At 37.7% G+C, this 20,426-nt stretch overlaps 1 protein-coding gene across 4 annotated transcripts in view; it reads left to right on the forward strand.

Annotated features, from left to right (window-relative positions):
• VPS54 (VPS54 subunit of GARP complex) overlaps positions 1–20,426 on the forward strand; it is a 133,299-nt gene that overhangs the window by 110,102 nt on the left and 2,771 nt on the right. For all 4 annotated transcript variants that reach the window (XM_065527031.2, XM_074011657.1, XM_005575753.5 and 1 more), the window contains 2 exons: positions 14,628–14,735; positions 16,607–16,701. In XM_065527031.2, coding sequence (XP_065383103.1) covers positions 14,628–14,735; positions 16,607–16,701 — 203 coding nt within the window. The remainder of the gene's footprint in view (positions 1–14,627; positions 14,736–16,606; positions 16,702–20,426) is intronic.

Consider the following 20,426-nt stretch of genomic DNA (forward strand, 5'->3'; position numbering starts at 1 on the left):
CAAAAAGGCCGCTCAGATTTTGATTGAAATTGCATTGAACATATAGATCACTTGGGGTAGAATTGACATTATTGAGTCTTCTGATCCACAAACAGGGTATATCCAGTTTTGTACCAGAGCCAGATTGCACCTGCTAGCCAGAACCTGTGTTGTGTATCTCTTCCCAATACTACATTCAGTAACAGCACACTGGTAACTTTGCCCATGGTGTGAATATTTACACCACAGAAATGAACAAATACTACAAACCAGTGCTTTTCCCCCAGCGAGCCCATTAAATGTTTACCACACACCACTGGGCCTATCTCTTTACTCCTTACATCTTTAATGTCTTTGAGCAAAATTTTGTAGTTTTTGGTAAACAGATAATGCACACATTTTATTAGATTTACCCCTAAGTATTTCTTGATTTTTGGTGCTATTGTAAATGGTATTTTTTTAAAGATTTACGTTTCCAATTATTCAATGCTAGTATATTAAAACACCTTGAATTTTTCTGTATTAACTTTATGTCCTGCATCCTTGCTAAACTCACATATTAGTTATTATGCCAATTTTGTAGATTCTTTGGGATTTTTCTACATACACAGTCATGTTGTCTACAAATAGAATCTTGCATCTTTTTGAATCTGTATGCCTTTTATTTCTTTTTCTTGCTTTATGGCACTGGCTAGGACTTTCAGCACAACGTTGAATAAAATGGGTGAAAGCAGATATGTTTGGTTTCTCCAGTCTTGGGACAAAATGTTCAGTCTTTAACCATTAAGTATGATGTTAGCTGTAGTTTTTTTTTAGAGGCCTTTATCAGGTTAAGGAAGATTCCTTCTGTTCAAGTTTGCTGAGAGGTTTGTATGATGATCAGATGTTGAATTTTGTCAAATACTTTTTGTGCATCTGTTGAGATGATCATATATGGTCTGCCTTTCTTAGTCTGAAGAAATTAATTTCTTAATTTCTAAATATTTTAGGATTGCCTTTAGGATTGCCAAGGTGAATTACCTTAATTGATTTTTTACTATTGAGCCAACCTTGCATTCATGGGATAAACCTACTTAAGGATTTTTTTGTGTGGCGGGGGGTATTATGAAGGATATTAGTCTATAGGGTTCTTTGTTTTGTTTTGAAGTGCCTATTTGATTTTGGTATCAGAGTAATACTGGACTCATAAAATGAGTTGGAAAGTATTCTTCCTCCTATGTTTCCTGGAAGAAGAATTTGTGGGGAATTGGTATTATTTTTCCCCCAAGTTTTAGGTTAGAATTTATCAGTAAAGCCATTTGGTCTTTGTTCTTGCTTTATAGGCAGATTTTTAATAAGTTCATTAAAAAAAATACATATAGTTCTATGTGGGTAATCTACTTGAGTACACTTTGGAAGTTTGTTTCTTTGAATGGATTTATCCATTTCATCTATTATTAACTTGTAAGCATTAACTTGTATGTAATATTCCTTTATTCTTTTAATGTCAGTGAGGATTTGTGTTATCTGCTCTTTCTTGGTATTGGTAATGGTGTTAATTTATAAAGTCTTCCTCACCTCCCCCTTTCTGGCTAGAAGTTTATCACATGTTTTGATCTTTTACTTTTAGTAAAAGTAAATATTTCCTGCTCTTTTTCTGCTTTTTATTTTCCTACTCCAGTCTGTATTATTTATTTTCTATTTTCTTTTAACCTTTCTTTGGATTTAATTTGCTGTTTTCTAATTTCTCAGGGTAGAAGCCCAGATTTTTGATTTGAGACCTTTCTTTCCTTTTTTGAATATAAGCATTTGATGCTCTGTATTTTTCTTTGTGTACTGCTTTTGCTGTGTCCTGTAAATTTTGATACTCTGTGCTTTTATTTTTATTTGATTCAAAATATTTTCTACTTCTTGTGATTCTTCTTTGGCCTTGGGTTATTTGGAAGTCTATTACTTAATTTCTAAATATTTTAGGCTTTTCCAGCAATCTTTGTTTTGATCTCAAGTCTGATTCTCTTTTGGTCTGCAAACAAACTTTGTATGACTCCAGTTATTTTATGTTTAAGATTTCTTTTGTGGCCCAGAATGTGGCCGAAGAATATCTTGGCTAATGCTCCACATGCAAATGAAAAGAGTGTGTATTTTGCTGTTGTTGGGTAGAGTGTCCTGTGTCTATCAACTAGGTGGTGTTGGTTGATAGTGTTATTTAGGTCTTTTCTGTCCTTACTGATTTTCTGTCTACTTGTTATATCAATTACTGAGAGATAAGCACTGAAGTTTTTTACTATAATTGTAAATTTGTCTGTTTTTGTGTTCAGATCTTTGCAAGTTTTTGTTATATGTATCTTGAAGTTCTATTGCTGCATACATGCACATTTAGGATTACTGTGTTTTCTTAATATTTGTTATGTGATTTTTTTTTTTTTTTTTTCTGAGACAGAGGCTTGCTCTGTTGCCTGGGCTGGAGTGCAGTGGTGCAATCTCGGCTCACTGCAACCTCTGCCTCCCAGGGTCAAGTGATTCTCCTGCCTCAGCCTCCTGAGTAGCTGGGATTACAGGTGCCCACCACCATACCTAGCTAATTTTTGTATTTTTAGTAGAGATAGGGTTTCACCATGTTGGCCAGGCTGGTCTTGAACTCCTGACCTCAAGTGATCTGCCCACCTCTGTCTTCCAAAGTGCTAGGATTACAGGCATGAGCCACTGCGTCCAGCCTGTGATATCCTTTTTATGGCTGGTTATATTCCTTTTTTTGAAGTGCACATTATCTAATACGAATGTAACCATTCCAGTTTTTTTGAATAGTGTTTTTATAATGTTTCTCTTACTATCCTTTTGTTTTTAACATATCTGTGCCTTAATATTTAAAGTTAGTTTCTTATACCCAGAATGAAGCTGGATCTTGCTTTTTTGCCTTAGTCTGACAATTGCTGTCTTTTATTGACCTATTAAACCATTTAAATTTTTTTATATAGTTAGATTTAAATCTGTCATCTTGCTAGTTGTCTTGTTTGTTCCTTCTGTTTTTTGACTGATTTTCCCCTCTTTTTTCAGATTAAATGTTTTTTATGGTTTCATTTTGTTTAATCTTTAAAGTTGGTGTACTGGCTATATTTCTGTTTGTTTCTAGTGGCTGCTCTAGGGATTATAACATACATCTTTAAGTTTACCTTTAAATAATATGATGACATTACTTCCCTGATTGTATAAGAACTTTACGACAGGATACCTGTTTTCTCTCTCTCCTACTGTGTGCTATTGTTGTCATACATTTTACTTTATGTATTTTTTAAAACCCATGATACCTTGCCACTGTTTTTGCTTTAGATTATCAGTTATCTTTTAAAGTGATAAAAATGATGAAAACAATGCCTTTTACATTTATCCTCATTTTTATGAAAAAATGAGGGTAAATTTTTGGAGCTCTTCGTTACTTTGCTTGGATCTGTCCGATACCATACTCTTCTGCCTGAAAACATTCCATTCATATTTCTTGTGTATATACTGCCAGCAATGAATCACCTCAGTTTTTGTTTGAAAAAGCCTGTATTTCCTCTTCATTTTTCAAAGATAGTTTTGCTAGATGTAGAATTCAGTTCAATTGTTTTCTGGCTTGCACAGTTTTCAACAAGAAGTCTGCTGTAATTCTTTGTTTTTTGCTGTATTTGCCTTCAAAAATATTATCTTTGATTTTCAGCAGTTTCACTATGATGTGTCTAAGTTTTGTGTGTTTTTGATCATGCTTGAGTTTCTTCTGCACTTCTTGGACCTGTTGTGTGTTTCCTTTTTTATAGTTTCAATTTCTCCCTTAAGATTTCAGTTTCATTAGATCCTTTAACATGTTAATCAGTTATTTTATTTTAGTTATTTTATTTTAGTTATGTTATGTTATGTTATGTTATGTTATGTTATGTTATTTTTGAGACAGTCCCACTCTTTCGCCCAGGCTGGAGCACGGTTGCGTGATCTCAGCTCACTACGACCTCCACCTCCTGGGTTTAAGCAATTCTCATGTCTCAGCTCTGGGTAGCTGGCATGCGCCACCACACCCAGCTAATTTTTGTATTTTTATTAGAGATGGGGTTTTGCCATGTTGGCCAGACTGGTCTCAACTCCTGACTTCAGGTGATCCACCCACTTCAGCCTCCCAAAGTGCTGGGAGTACAGGCATGAGCCACTGCACCTGGCCTAATCAGTTATTTTTATATCTCCCTTTAATCGTTTCAACATCTGGATTATCTCTGAGTCTGATTCTGTTGGTTGTTTTATTTCTTGACAGTGGGATACTGTTTTCTTTTTTGTATATTTTGTAATTTTTTAATTAAATGCTGAACCTTGTATGTAGAAGAACAGTAAAGACTGTGAGGTAAATAGTGTTTATGCATGGAAATGGACTTACCTCTTCTGTCAGGCTATTTTTGTTATGGTTTGAATCAAATTATTCAATAATCAAGCTGGGTTTCTGTTTTGTTGTTGCTGCTGTTATCCTTAGTATGCCAGAGGCTTCCAACTCCTTCAGTAGTAGGCTGCTACTCCCTTGTGTTTAATGTAGGGCCTGAGGTGGTGTTAGAGGGTTTTTCTCAGTGTTTGTTTCACCCTCATCTTTTAGTCATCTCTGTACATCTGCACTATAGAGCAGGAGTCTTTCTCTAGACTCTCAGTGCTGGGCTCTTAAGGGTAATAGGGGAAATATCTGTTCTTCTTGTCTGGTCTCCATCTTAGGTAGAGTCTATATACCTGGCCTTGAATGTGGAGCCCATACTTCTGCTCACAACCTCTGCTTTGATTGGTGCAAGATCCTGGGCTTCAGGTGTTTTTGTCCCTTCCTTCAGCAGCAGGCATGTTTTTTTGTTTTGTTTTGTTTTGTTTTGAGACGGAGTTTTGCTCTTGTCTCCCAGGCTGGAGTGCAACGGCGTGATCTCAGCTCACTGTAACCTCTGCCTCCCGGGTTCAAACAATTCTCCTGCCTCAACCTTCCAAGTAGCTAGGATTACAGGCATGCACCACCATGCCCAGCTAATTTTGTATTTTTAGTAGAGACAGGGTTTCACCATGTTGGCCAGGCTGGTCTCAAACTCCTGACCTCAGGTGATCCACCCTCCTTGGCCTCCCAAAGTGCTGGGATTATAGGCATGAGCCACCGTGCCCAGCCCAGGAGCAGGCATGTTTTGTTCCTGCTTTCATACAGTGACCCCAGTGGTGAAAGTTTGGTGCCCCTTCTCAGTGACTTAGGCCTTTTACTTTGTATGAGAATAGGGTTTGGGGGAAATGGATGGCATTTGTTTCTATTCCCTTGTGGCAACTAATCACCTCCTGAATACCTGTGCTACTGAGAGTGGATTTATATGGTCTTCTCCCTTTGATCCTCCTGTTTCTTCTGAGTACCTCCTGGAGGCCGTGAAGTAAAACGTGCATGAGTGCAAACTCTCATTATGGCTAGGGTTTTCACTTACCTAAATCTATCCTAGCCCACGTTTGGCCTTTAGGAATCTGTTAAAATTTTAGTTATTTTCTTCTTACTTGCTTCTCTTGTGGTCATCTCTTGTTTTTATGCTCTGCCAAAAGTGAGACAGTTCCTGTGTATCACGTATCCTCAGAGGGCCTTTTCAGTCTTTGGAATTAGTTCCCTTGGTTCCCCTGATCTCTGTTCTCTGATGTCAAGAAAAATTATGATTTTATAGATTATCTCAGTTTTTTGTATTGTTAAGGTAGTAGCAATGTTCTATTGCAGCTTTCTAAATTTTAAATAAAAGTTTTTTAATGAATGAATAATATGATTAGAATGGTACTTTAGAAGTATTAATCAGAAAGTATATAAAACAGATTTGAGGCCGGGTGTGGTGGCGCATGCCTGTAATCCCAGCACTTTGGGAGGCCGAGGCTGGTGGATCACGAGGTCAGGAGATCGAGACCATCCTGGCCAACATGGTGAAACCCCATCTCTACTAAAAACAAAAAATTACCTGGGCGGGGTGGCGAGCTCCTGTATGTAGTCCCTGCTACTCGGGAGGCTGAGGCAGGAGAACCACTTGAACCCGGGAGGCAGAGGTTGCAGTGAGCTGAGATTGCGCCACTGCACTCCAGCCTGGCGTCAGAGTGAGACTCCATCTCAAGGAAACAAAAAACAAACAAAACAGATTTGAAATAATATGGCATGTCCTCTATTTGGAATACCTGTTTCTTTTTCCCCTTTGAAGACCGAACACCTCAGGTGGGCAGCTTAGGAAGCCATTAGACATCATTGTGTGAATGTCCTTCACTTGAGTTCTATAGCATTCATTGTCCACTTTTTGGAACACCAACCAGCTTTTAGACAGTTATCTCCCCAAAGGGACTTTGATTCATCTTTGTACACTCCAGACAGCATTGAATCTGATACATTCATTCAAGCATACACACACACACACACACACACACGCACACACACACACACTTTCAGAAGAGTGTTATACAGGTAGTAGAGGAAGGTAGTTGGCTGGTGGCAGGAACCAAATTTTATAAACTGAGAGTAAAGAAGTACAGTCTCAAGTTTAGGTGACTGAAGAAATGTATAAAGGTAATATGGAAAGAATAGTACCTTTAGGAAAAGCAGGGGTGAAGGAAGGTTTGGGGGAGTATCTTAGGTTTTTAGGGCCCCCATAATAAATTACCACAAATTGGATGACTTAAAATAATAGAAGTCTGTTCTTTCCCCGTTTTGGAACCTAGAAGTCTGAAATGAAGGTGTGGGCCAGGCTCTGCTCCCTTTGAAGACTCCTGGGAAGAATTCTTCCCTGCTTCTTTCCAGCTTCAGGTGGTGGCTGTCAGTCCTTGGCATTCCTTGGCTTGTAGTTGCCTCATGCCGGTCTCTCTGCCTGGTCTTCACATGGTTGTCTTCCCTCTGCGTGTGACTCTGTGTCTGAATTTCTCTCTTCTTTCTTGTATAAAGACCCCGGTCAGTGAATTTAGGTCCCACTCTAATCCATTATGACCTCATGAGGTACCAGGTGGACATGAATTTTGAGGGGACACTATTCAACCCAGTACAGGGGCCCTGGTAGTTAAGAGGATGTTACCATAAATTATACTTACTAGGATGACTAAAATAAAAAAAAAATAGCAAGTGTTGGTGAGGATGTGGAGAATAAATTAGAGCCTGCATACACTGCTAGTGATATTGTAAAATGATGCAGCCACTTTGGAAAACAGTTTAGCATTTCCTCAAAAGATTAAACCTGGAGTTACCATAAGACCCAGTAATTCCACCACTAGGTATATACCCAAGTATATTGAAAACATTGTAAAAAGAAATGAAATGCTCAAGCTGGGTGTGGTAGTGTGTGCCTGTAGTCCTACCTACTCAGAAGGCTGAAGTAGAAGGATTGCTTCAGCACAGGAGTTCCAGGTTACAGTGGGCTACGATCACACCACTGCACTCTAGCCTGGGTGACAGAGTGAGACACTGTCTCTAAAAATGAATAAATAACAAAAAGAAATGAAGTACTGATTCATTCATAAACAAAAGCATTATGTTTAGGGAAAGAAGCCAGTCACAAAAAGCCACATATTCTATGATTCCATTTCTATGAAATGTCCAGAATAAGCAAATTCAGGGACAGAAAGTAGATTAGTGGTTGCCAGGGGCTGGGGAAAAGGGAGAGTCCAGAAGGACAACTTTTGGGTTTGGAATTTCTTTTGGAGGTAATGAAAATGTTTATAAATTAGCAGTAATAGCTGTGTAACTATGAATTTACCAAAACCCAGTGAATTTTATATTTTGAAAGAATGAATTTTATGGTATGTGAATTATATCTCAAAGCTGTTATTAATAAAAAAAGATAAAAAGATAAGAGGATGTTTGATATCTTTTTAGGGTGAAGAGAGACAAACCCTTGGGTTTGGGTGGTCACAACTTTGCTTAATTCAGTTACATGGTGATCTATACACGGTTCTTTTACAGCAGTTTATTGGAACTCATCACATTTTAATAAACTAGTGCATATTAGTACATTCTAATGAAGCATACTAATATAAAATTAGTACATTTAAAATATAGTATTTAGCCCAAATTTGTCTTATAAATAAAATGGTATATAATTTCAGCTGTGTGAATTCTAAAATATAAGCTAAAAGATGGTTTTTATTTTTTTTTATTTATTTATTTTTCTCAGAAAGTTTCTAGGTTTTTTTTTTTTTTTTTTTTTTTTTTTTTATACTTTAAGTTCTAGGGTACATGTGCATAACGTGCAGGTTTCTTACATATGTATACTTGTGCCATGTTGGTGTGCTGCACCCATCAACTCGTCAGCACCCATCAACTCGTCATTTACATCAGGTATAACTCCCAATGCAATCCCTCCACCCTCCCCCTTCCCCGTGATAGGCCCCGGTGTGTGATGTTCCCCTTCCCGAGTCTAAGTGATCTCATTGTTCAGTTCCCACCTATGAGTGAGAACATGCGGTGTTTGGTTTTCTGTTCTTGTGATAGTTTGCTGAGAATGATGGTTTCCAGCTGCATCCATGTCCCTACAAAGGACACAAACTCATCCTTTTTTATGGCTGCATAGTATTCCATGGTGTATATGTGCCACATTTTCATCCAGTCCGTCACTGATGGACATTTGGGTTGATTCCAAGTCTTTGCTATTGTGAATAGTGCCGCAATAAACATACATGTGCATGTGTCTTTGTAGCAGCATGATTTATAATCCTTTGGGTATATACCCAGTAATGGGATGGCGGGGTCATATGGTACTTCTAGTTCTAGATCCTTGAGGAATCGCCATACTGTTTTCCATAATGGTTGAACTAGTTTACAATCCCACCAACAGTGTAAAAGTGTTCCTATTTCTCCATATCCTCTCCAGCACCTGTTGTTTCCTGACTTTTTAATGATCGCCATTCTAACTGGTGTGAGATGGTATCTCATTGTGGTTTTGATTTGCATTTCTCTGATGGCCAGTGATGATGAGCATTTTTTCATGTGTCTGTTGGCTGTATGAATGTCTTCTTTTGAGAAGTGTCTGTTCATATCCTTTGCCCACTTTTTGATGGGGTTGTTTGTTTTTTTCTTGTAAATTTGTTTGAGTTCTTTGTAGGTTTCTGGATATTAGCCCTTTGTCTGATGAGCAGATTGCAAAAATTTTCTCCCATTCTGTAGGTTGCCTGTTCACTCTGATGGTAGTTTCTTTTGCTGTACAGAAGCTCTTTAGTTTAATTAGATCCCATTTGTCAATTTTGGCTTTTGTTGCCGTTGCTTTTGGTGTTTTAGACATGAATTCCTTGCCCATGCCTATGTCCTGAATGGTATTACCTAGGTTTTCTTCTAGGGTTTTTATGGTATTAAGTCTAACATTTAAGTCTCTAATCCATCTTGAATTAATTTTCATATAAGGAGTAAGGAAAGGATCCATTTTCAGCTTTCTACTTATGGCTAGCCAATTTTCCCAGCACCATTTATTAAATAGGGAATCCTTTCCCCATTTCTTGTTTTTCTCAGGTTTATCAAAGATCAGATGGCTGTAGATGTGTGGTATTATTTCTGAGGGCTCTGTTCTGTTCCATTGGTCTATATCTCTGTTTTGGTCCCAGTACCATGCTGTTTTGGTTACTGTAGCCTTTTAGTATAGTTTGAAATCAGGTAGCGCGATGCCTCCAGCTTTGTTCTTTTGACTTAGGATTGTCTTGGAAATGCGGGCTCTTTTTTGGTTCCATATGAACTTTAAAGCAGTTTTTTCCAATTCTGTGAAGAAACTCATTGGTAGCTTGATGGGGATGGCATTGAATCTGTAAATTACCTTGGGCAGTATGGCCATTTTCACAATATTGATTCTTCCTATCCATGAGCATGGTATGTTCTTCCATTTGTTTGTGTCCTCTTTTATTTCACTGAGCAGTGGTTTGTAGTTCTCCTTGAAGAGGTCCTTTACATCCCTTGTAAGTTGGATTCCTAGGTATTTTATTCTCTTTGAAGCAATTGTGAATGGAAGTTCATTCATGATTTGGCTCTATGTTAGTCTGTTACTGATGTATAAGAAGGCTTGTGATTTTTGCACATTAATTTTGTATCCTGAGACTTTGCTGAAGTTTCTTATCAGCTTAAGGAGATTTGGGGCTGAGACAATAGGGTTTTCTAAATATACAATCATGTCATCTGCAAACAGGGACAATTTGACTTCTTCTTTTCCTAACTGAATACCCTTTATTTCTTTCTCTTGCCTGATTGCCCTAGCCAGAACTTCCAACACTATGTTGAATAGGAGTGGTGAGAGAAGGCATCCCTGTCTTGTGCCAGTTTTCAAAGGGAATTTTTCCAGTTTTTGCCCATTCAGTGTGATATTGGCTGTGGGTTTGTCATAAATAGCTCTTATTATTTTGAGATACATTCCATCAATACCGAATTTATTGAGCGTTTTTAGCATGAAGGGCTGTTGAATTTTGTCAAAGGCCTTTTCTGCATCTATTGAGATAATCATGTGGTTTTTGTCTTTGGTTCTGTTTATATGCTGGATTACGTTTATTGATTTGCGTATGTTGAACCATCCTTGCATCCCAGGGATGAAGCCCACTTGATCATGGTGGATAAGCTTTTTGATGTGCTGCTGGATTCAGTTTGCCAGCATTTTATTGAGGATTTTCTCATCGATGTTCATCAGGGATATTGGTCTAAAATTCCCTTTTTTTGTTGTATCTCTGCCAGACTTTGGTATCAGGATGATGTTAGCCTCATCAAATGAGTTAGGGAGGATTCCCTCTTTTTCTGTTGATTGGAATAGTTTCAGAAGGAATGGTACCAGCTCCTCCTTGTACATCTGGTAGAATTCAGCTGTGAATCCATCTGGTCCTGGACTTTTTTGGTTGGTAGGCTATTAATTATTGCCTCAATTTCAGAGCCTGCTATTGGTCTATTCAGGGATTCAGCTTCTTCCTGGTTTAGTCTTGGGAGAGTGTAAGTGTCCAGGAAATTATCCATTTCTTCTAGATTTTCTAGTTTATTTGTGTAGAGGTGTTTATAGTATTCTCTGATGATAGTTTATATTTCTGTGGGGTCGGTGGTGATATCCCCTTTATCATTTTTTATTGCGTCTATTTGATTCTTCTCTCTTTTCTTCTTTATTAGTCTTGCTAGCGGTCTATCAATTTTGTTGATCTTTTCAAAAAAACCAACTCCTGGATTCATTGATTTTTTGGAGGGTTTTTTGTGTCTCTTATCTCCTTCAGTTCTGCTCTGATCTTAGTTATTTCTTGCCTTCTGTTAGCTTTTGGATGTGTTTGCTCTTGCTTCTCTAGTTCTTTTAATTGTGGTGTTAGGGTGTCAATTTTAGATCTTTCCAGCTTTCTCTTGTGGGCATTTAGTGCTATAAATTTCCCTCTACACACTGCTTTAAATGTGTCCCAGAGATTCTGGTATGTTGTATCTTTGTTCTCATTGGTTTTGAACAACATCTTTATTTCTGCCTTCATTTCGTTATGTACCTAGTAGTCATTCAGGAGCAGGTTGTTCAGTTTCCATGTAGTTGAGTGGTTTTGATTGAGTTTCTTAGTCCTGAGTTCTAGTTTGATTGCACTATGGTCTGAGAGACAGTTTGTTATAATTTCTGTTCTTGTACATTTGCTGAGGAGTGCTTTACTTCCAATTATGTGGTCAATTTTGGAATAAGTGTGATGTGGTGCTGAGAAGAATGTATGTTCTGTTGATTTGGGGTGGAGAGTTCTGTAGATGTCTATTAGGTCTGCTTGCTGCAGAGATGAGTTCAATTCCTGGATATCCTTGTTAACTTTCTGTCTCGTTGATCTGTCTAATGTTGACAGTGGGGTGTTGAAGTCTCCCATTATTATTGTATGGGAGTCTAAGTCTCTTTGTAAATCTCTAAGGACTTTCTTTATGAATCTGGGTGCTCCTGTATTGGGTGCATATATATTTAGGATAGTTAGTTCTTCCTGTTGAATTGATCCCTTTACCGTTATGTAATGGCCTTCTTTGTCTCTTTTGATCTTTGATAGTTTAACGTCTGTTTTATCAGAGACTAGTATTGCAACCCCTGCTTTTTTTTGTTCTCTATTTGCTTGGTAGAGCTTCCTTCATCCCTTTATTTTGAGCCTATGTATGTCTCTGCATGTGAGATGGGTCTCCTGAATACAGCAGACTGATGGGTCTTGACTCTTTATCCAGTTTGCCAGTCTGTGTCTTTTAATTGGAGCGTTTAGTCCATTTACATTTAAGGTTAATATTGTTATGTGTGAACTTGATCCTGCCATTATGATATTAACTGGTTATTTTGCTCGTTAGTTGATGCAGTTTCTTCCTAGCCTCGATGGTCTTTACATTTTGGCATGTTTTTGCAATGGCTGGTACCGGTAGTTCCTTTCCATGTTTAGTGCTTCCTTCAGGGTCTCTTGTAAGGCAGGCCTGGTGGTGACAAAATCTCTCAGCATTTGCTTGTCTGTAAAGGATTTTATTTCTCCTTCACTTATGAAACTTAGTTTGGCTGGATATGAAATTCTGGGTTGAAAATTCTTTTCTTCAAGAATGTTGAATATTGGCCCCCGCTCTCTTCTGGCTTGGAGAGTTTCTGCTGAGAGATCTGCTGTTAGTCTGATGGGCTTCCCTTTGTGTGTAACCCGACCTTTCTCTCTGGCTGCCCTTTAGATTTTTTCCTTCATTTCAACTTTGGTGAATCTGGCAATTATGTGTCTTGGAGTTGCTCTTCTCGAGGAGTATCTTTGTGGCGTTCTCTGTATTTCCTGAATTTGGATGTTGGCCTGCCCTACTAGGTTGGGGAAGTTCTCCTGGATGATATCCTGAAGAGTGTTTTCCAGCTTGGTTCCATTTTCCCCCTCACTTTCAGGCACCCCTATCAGACGTAGATTTGGTCTTTTTACGCAATCCCATACTTCTTGCAGGCTTTGTTCATTTCTTTTTCTTCTTTTTTCTTTAGATTTCTCTTCTCGCTTCATTTCATTCATTTGATCCTCAGTCGCTGATACTCTTTCTTTCAGTTGATCGAGTCGGTTACTGAAGCTTGTGCATTTGTCATGTATTTCTCGTGTCATGGTTTTCATCTCTGTCCGTTCGTTTATGGCCTTCTCTGCGTTAATTATTCTGGTTATCAATTCTTCCACTCTTTTTTCAAGATTTTTAGTTTCTTTGTGCTGGGTACGTAATTCCTCCTTTAGCTCTGAGAAGTTGGATGGACTGAAGCCTTCTTCTCTCATCTCGTCAAAGTCATTCTCCGTCCAGCTTTGATCCGTTGCTGGCGACGAGCTGCGTTCCTTTGGAGGGGGAGATGCGCTCTTATTTTTTTCAATTTCCAGCTTTTCTGCCCTGCTTTTTCCCCATCTTTGTGGTTTTATCTGCCTCTGGTCTTTGATGATGGTGACGTACTGATGGGGTTTTGGTGTGGGTGTCCTTCCTGTTTGTTAGTTTTCTTTCTAACAGTCAGGACCCTCAGCTGTAGGTCTGTTAGAGATTGCTTCAAGTCCACTCCAGACCCTGTTTGCCTGGGTGTCAGCGGTAGAGGCTGCAGAAGATAGAATACTGCTGAATAGCGAGTGTACCTGTCTGATTCTTGCTTTGGAAGCTTCCTCTCAGGGGTGTACTCCACCGTGTGAGGTGTGGGGTGTCGGTCTGCCCCTAGTGGAGGATGTCTCCCAGTTAGGCTACTCAGGGGTCAGGGACCCACTTGAGCAGGCAGTCTGTCCGTTCTCAGATCTCAACCTCCGTGTTGGGAGATCCACTGCTCTCTTCAAAGCTGTCAGACAGAGTCGTTTGCGTCTGCAGAGGTTTTTGCTGCTTTTTTTGTTGTTGTTGTTCAAAAGATGTTTTTTAAAGTCATACTACCATATTGTTTCATATGTAGGAATAGTAAAATGAATTTACCTAAGTTTAAATTTTTAGCAGAGAACATTGCTGAAAAAAAATCCTCCTTTTAGTGTTAGGATAAAATATGATTACTATATTGACCCACCTACAAACTAAAAAACATCTTAATTCTGCCATATTTTTCTGTTGATTTCAGGTATGATCATGTTGACACATTGTTTTTTTGTTTTTTTTTTTTTGAGACAGTTTCACTCTTGTCGCCCAGGTTGGAGTGCAGTGGTGCTATCTCAGCTCACTGCAGCCTCCACCTCCCAGGTCCAAGCAATTTTCCTGTCTCAGCCTCCCGAGTAGCTGGAATTACACGTGCCTGCCACCATGCCCTGGCTAATTTTTAAATTTTTAAACATAATCTGTTTATTTGGAGTGGCTACATTGTATATTGAGCCAGATTAGTAGCTAACATTTTTTTGAGTACTTACTTTGTATCAAGCACTGTTTTGCATTCTTATGAGTCCTCTTTTTTAATTCTCACAGCAGCCCTTTGAGATAGATAAATTAAGTAACTTGCCCAACATCACATAGCTTAGAATGGGAGGAGCTGGGATCTGAACCCAGCAGTCTAAGTTTGGAAGCAGCCTTTGTTCTTAGTCACTGAGCTATTTTAGCTCCTTTAAAGTGGATTAAGATATTGAATGAAAGGTTCTCAAGATTTGTATGAGTAGTGCAGATCACAGTTGAAAAGTGTAAGCTTGAGTACTATGCCAGAATTGGATATGTGGAGGGATGGTAAATATATGTCTCAGGGAATGGTGGAGACATATGCAATTCAGAGGACATGACCATAATTATCATTATTTTCCCCTACCAGTATGAGGTGAAGGCTCCCGTTCCTTCTGCCTGTTTCAGGAATATTTGTAAGCAAATGACAAAAATGCACGAAGCTATATTTGATCTCCTTCCAGAAGAACAAACACAGGTGAGTAGTAATTCCTAAAACTATTCATGTATATATAACATACAATATCTGCAGAATTGGGGTGGTTTTACATGCTTTTGGCACCGTTAAGCTGTTCATGTTCCAATATGATTATCATTTTTTTAAATCGTTACATTGACTGGTAGAACATGGATAAAAATTTCTACTTTCTAAGTGCTCCTTGCAGTGACAGACCAGAGCTATAGCTTTACTATATGATAAACAATTCTAAAAAGTAGATTTTCTGTTTGTCCATGATCAGTAGTCCCAGATTCTACTTACGTCATTTATTATGCTGTTCCTTGGAAAATTAGAGTTGGCCTTTATCAATTAGTAGCAAAATATGTTATGGTGATTGTAATTCAAATTGGCTATGGGAAGAATTAGTGATAAAGTTAATAAGATTAACACATGTAATTAACTCAATCTGCTTTATTGTTAGATCAGCATAAGTGATCTGTAATAAAGACAAACTAGGAAAAAGAGCAAAATGCAGGGTCGGGGAGCCTTTGGCACCTCTCAGCTATGAAGTATCCACCCTTCTATTTCTACTGTATTCCCCTACAAAAGTATTATCACAGAGTTCGCTTCACTCTTCAGTAACAACTCTACCCCCTACACCCCTGTTCCCCTCTCCTGGAACTTTGAATTTTCCAGTATTCTCTTTTTTACCAGTTTTTTTTTTTTTTTTTTTAATTAATCTTAGCTTATTTCCTCCATATTAAGTGTGCCTAGTTTGTAGAATAAATGGTATACTATTAAAGTCTAGTTGCTGTATGACTAATGAATTTAACTTTCACTGGGATTTTTGCTATTCAGACAAGTTTGTTTATTTCAGTTTGTCTCTCTTACTTGGTTGAGTGCATGGAAATGGCATTTGGGAGCAGAGGGTGGCTTTCTTAGTACCTCTTGCCTGCTGTTGCTCCTGCTGGTCTCCTTTCCTATGCCACCTCAAACTTCATCCTATACTAGCTAGTAACATTTTCTTCATATTTCTCTAGGTTTTCATAAATCATACCAAACTCATGAATAAATATCATGGAACTCCTTTGGGACTCACTGAGGACTGAAGGGGAGCCATAAAATATGGCGGACCCACTAGGGTCGTCTCCTTTTTCCTTCTAATTTCTTCTTAGCCAAGCCATCCTTTCCATTCCACATGTAAGATCCTCCACCTCTGGCATTCTGACCTTCTGGATTTGCCATCTGAGTTCTAATTCTAGAGCAGGACTTAGCCAGATCAGAGAGCTGGGCATACAGGTACTTCATGTGTTTTTATCTGTGGCATAAAGGGTACTCTTGTCAAAGCTGGGCAAATGTTATTTTATGTCACTATTGCCACTTGAATACTAGTAATTCCACAAAACTTCCATAGATTGTTATATATATTTTCCCCACAGACAATGTTATTTCACAAAATCATTTCATAAATTCATTGTATATAATTTTAGGTTAGGTATTTCCCAAAGCTTGAGAGAACAATAAAATACTTTGAAGTGATTTCACTAGAATAGAAGTATGAAGGTACCTTTGCCTCTATCATTATGACATTCTTTCCCCTATCAACTTCCTACTTAATATATTACAAAATTCCCCACTACTTTTTATTATTTTTACTTGTCACAGTTGATCCCACTTACGGGATTTTTTTCCAAAAAGGAGTACTAAGGAGGTTAGAAAGCTTTTATCCAGCTAAGGAGAAAAAATGTAGTGAAATAGCAATAGAATACTTTCAGAGGAGGATTTTAAAAGTATATGCCAAAGCAAAGGTTTTGGTTTTTAAAAATACTTTCTCTAATGTTGATAACTCAGATATTTACATATTCTATTTCAGTAGAACTTTAAGAAACTTAGTTTTATTTCTTTTTCAGATGTTATTTTTAAGAATTAATGCAAGTTATAAACTCCACTTGAAAAAGCAGTTATCTCACTTAAATGTGATAAATGATGGAGGACCTCAAAATGGGTATGTTTTTTTTTTTAACATTTTCACCATATACTCCCATATTAAATTGTTTTAATGATCAGTTTTGATTATTTATGCCATCCTTTTCTGCTGTAATCACACCGAAGACCAACGTTGTAAAATCAGCAAGCTTTTGTGCTTTTTTTTGCCCCGTGGAAATACCTGTTTCTGTCTAACTATCTAAAAGTGGTGTATACATGGACAATTACTTACCTGACCTTATGTATCTGTTTTGAGGCAGTGTGAGTTAGTAGCGCTTCCTTAGATACCCAATAGCTTTCCCCAATTCAAACAGAATTCAAAAGTCCTACTGTGTGACCATGTGAATGTCACTTAACCTCTGTGCCACATTTTTAAAATAACAAGGATGAAATATGTCTTAATTCCTTCACAGGGTTATGAAAAATAATATATGTGTGTATATGTATATATTTTATTGTAAGCTGTTGAAAAAATTGTATATATTACTGTTAAAATAGCATAGTACATAGAAAGCATAGGATAGGATTTAGAATCTGAAAACTTGGGTTAAGTTCTAGTTCTGTCACTTACTAACTGTTTAACTTTGGGCAAATCACTTACTCCCCTCAGCTTAGGTTTTTTAGATTTGAAAATAGGGATGTTTGTAAAAGTTTCCTTAACAGGATTTTTGTGAAGAGTTATGTAGATAAAGATATGGGGAAGAGATTTTATAAAATTTAAAGCAGTGATCATTTAGTTATATCTTAGTATCAATTCTTTAGTGTGCTAAGGTTTTTAGGAATAAAATTTTATTCCCTGTTAAAGGAATTTCAGGCTTAAATTTCAAACTCATAAAGTTGGCCTTGCCATTTAAAAAGAAGTACAGTGAATCAATTTTGCAAATAGCTATGTGAAAGCTTTGTTCTGTTGAATCTGTTAGGCTGAATTTAAGAGTTTTATGCAAGAATGATACTCTCTCTTATTACCTGATTCTTCTTTTTCTTTTTAAAGAATCATTTGTTTTCAAAAATTTCAAGGCCATGGAACATTTAAAGGACGATGATGAACACTGAATACCTTTTACCTAGATTTATCAACTGTTAAAATTTTGCCACATTCTCCCTGCCACTTTTGCTCCTTCTCCATCCCACCCCCATACCTCCCTTTTGCCGAACATCCAAAAAAGTAGGCTGCAGTCATAAAATTTAACCCTTAAATACTTTGGCATGTGTCTCTAAAAACAAGGACATTTTTATACAATCATAATACCTGAACCCCACCTAAGAAAACATCACATGGGTGACACTGTGTATCTCTCTGTCTTGATGTCAAATGATGCAAATGGTACATACATGAGAGACCTGCTCCTGAAAAGGTAATAGCATATGAGAAACTTAGAGACTCTTGGTAGAGATGTATACTGTGTACCCTAAAGAGGCTGTTCAAAAAAAGCTAGTAATATTTTCAAGGCCTACCCCGCTCATACCCTTTTACTTTTATTCCCATAACTAAATCTGGGTTGGTTAGTTGGGTTTTTGCAGACGAGTAGTTCTGAAGCATGCAAGCTAACTCGTTAGCTATTATTTTTCTTTTTTAATATATCTATTTGGAAGTCAGTCTGACCTTAGAGATCCTCACTGTCACATACTAACAGAAACTCATTCTTTGTAAGTCAATTCATGTCTTTGAAAGATGCCTGAAGATTAACCTCTATCCTCTAGCCAAGGACATAAACTACCTGCGTAAAAGGAATTTTTGTTTCTGAAATTGCACTAAAAATGTAGCTTTTGACTTTTTTTGACGTAAACATAAAATTAACCATTTTAAAGTGAACAATTCAGTGGCATTTAGTGTCTTCACAATGGTGCGTAACCACCACTTCTATCTAGTTCCAAACATTTTCACTACTCCAAAAGAAAATCCTGTACCCATTAGGCAGTTGCTTCCTATTTCTCCCTCTCCCCAGCCTTGTACTTCTATTTTTATTTTTTGAGACGGAGTATCGCTCTGTCACACAGGCTGGAGCGCAGTGGTGTGATCTCAGCTCACTTCAACCTCCACCTCCCAGGTTCAAGCGATTCTCCTGCCTCCGCCTCCTGAGTAGCTGGGATTAACAGGCACGTGCCACCACACCTGGCTAATTTTTGTATTTTTAGTAGAGACAGGGTTTTATCATGTTGGCCAGGCTGGTCTCAAACTCCTGACCTCAGGTGATCTGCCTGCCTCGGCCTCCCAAAGTGCTGGGATTACAGGCATGAGCCCACGCCCAGCCCAGCTCTGTACTTTTTAATGTAATTTTTTCCCTCTATTTTAAAATATTTTAAAAATAGAGACATACAGAGAATAATAAAATATTTATATTTCTACTACCCAGAATTGATCATTAACATTTGTCATTTTCACTTGAAAAAAATATTTATTGTATTTTTAAAATGGTATTCAAAAAATTGCATTCCAGATGAAGCTGAAGTACACCTTTACACCTCATCTGCAGTTCCTTTCCCTTTTTCTCCTAACCTTTAGGTAACATTTCCAGTAAGTTTAGTCTACATTCTTTCAGTCTTTCTCATTTACTATACCTAGATTTATGAAAAATATGTAGTGCTGTTTTATAAATTTACTTATATGGTATATTGCATATATGCAGCTTGCTTTCTACTTGGCATTTTTACTGATTTATCTCTGTTGATCTGTGGAAGTTGTCTGTTTTTGACTGCTGTATAGTCAAAACCACCTTTTTTTTTTTTTTTTTTTGGAGACAGGGTCTCATGGTCACACAGGCTGGAGGGCAGTGGTGTGATCATGGCTCACTGCAGCCTCAACCTCCGTGGCTCAAGCAATCCTCCCACCACAGACTCCCCAGTAGCTGCAACTACAGGTGTGTGGTACCACACCCAGCTAATTTTTTAAATTTTTTTTAGAGATGAGGTCTCGCTATGTTGCCCAGGCTGGTCTTGGAACTCCTGAGCTCAGGTGATCCTCCTGCCTCAGCCTCCCCAAGTGTTGGGATTACAGGCGTGAGCCACCACTCCATGAATCAACCATAGGTAAATTAGACATTTCCCCTAGTGATAAATTGCTAAGTCATTACTTTTTTCCATTATAACCATGCCATACTGAAGATCCTTATACATGTCTAGTGGTATGACCATTTCTTCAGGGCATATACCTGAATATAAGTGAATTGGAGCTAATACACATTTTCACATTGTTAGGTATTGACAGTGGCTGTTAATACTCCATTAGTGGAGTAGTTTGTGAGAATTTGTTTCCCACATCTTGCCAACATTTGCTGTTAGATTTCTTAATTGTTGCCAGTCTGATGGGGGATAATAGTACCTTGTTTTGACTGGCATTTTCCTGACATTTACCATTTTTTCAGTTTATTGGTTATTCAGGTGTTTTCATCTGTGACTTCTTGTTCATATTCTTTCCTATTTTTCTCTTGGGTTTTTAAAGAAATATCTAGTAGGGCTTATATATATGAATACTAGTCTGTATTTAATCACTTAGATGACACTTAGAAAACCTGGCCTGCTTTTCCCTTGAGTTTACTATTTTAGTCAACACACCTATACTCTAGTGCTAACCAATCAAAAACATTTTAGTTTAACCTGTTATTTTCTCTGTATATTAATTCATGCTGTTTTAAGATAGATGATTTTCTTGGGCTGAATTTATCATGAAACTGACTCCAAATGCATTGATGTATTCATTTTCCAACATGCATTGATGTATTCATTTTCCAAATATTTATTATGGAA

This window comes from Macaca fascicularis, chromosome 13, assembly GCF_037993035.2.
Source record: "Macaca fascicularis isolate 582-1 chromosome 13, T2T-MFA8v1.1".
Lineage (NCBI taxonomy): Eukaryota > Metazoa > Chordata > Mammalia > Primates > Cercopithecidae > Macaca > Macaca fascicularis.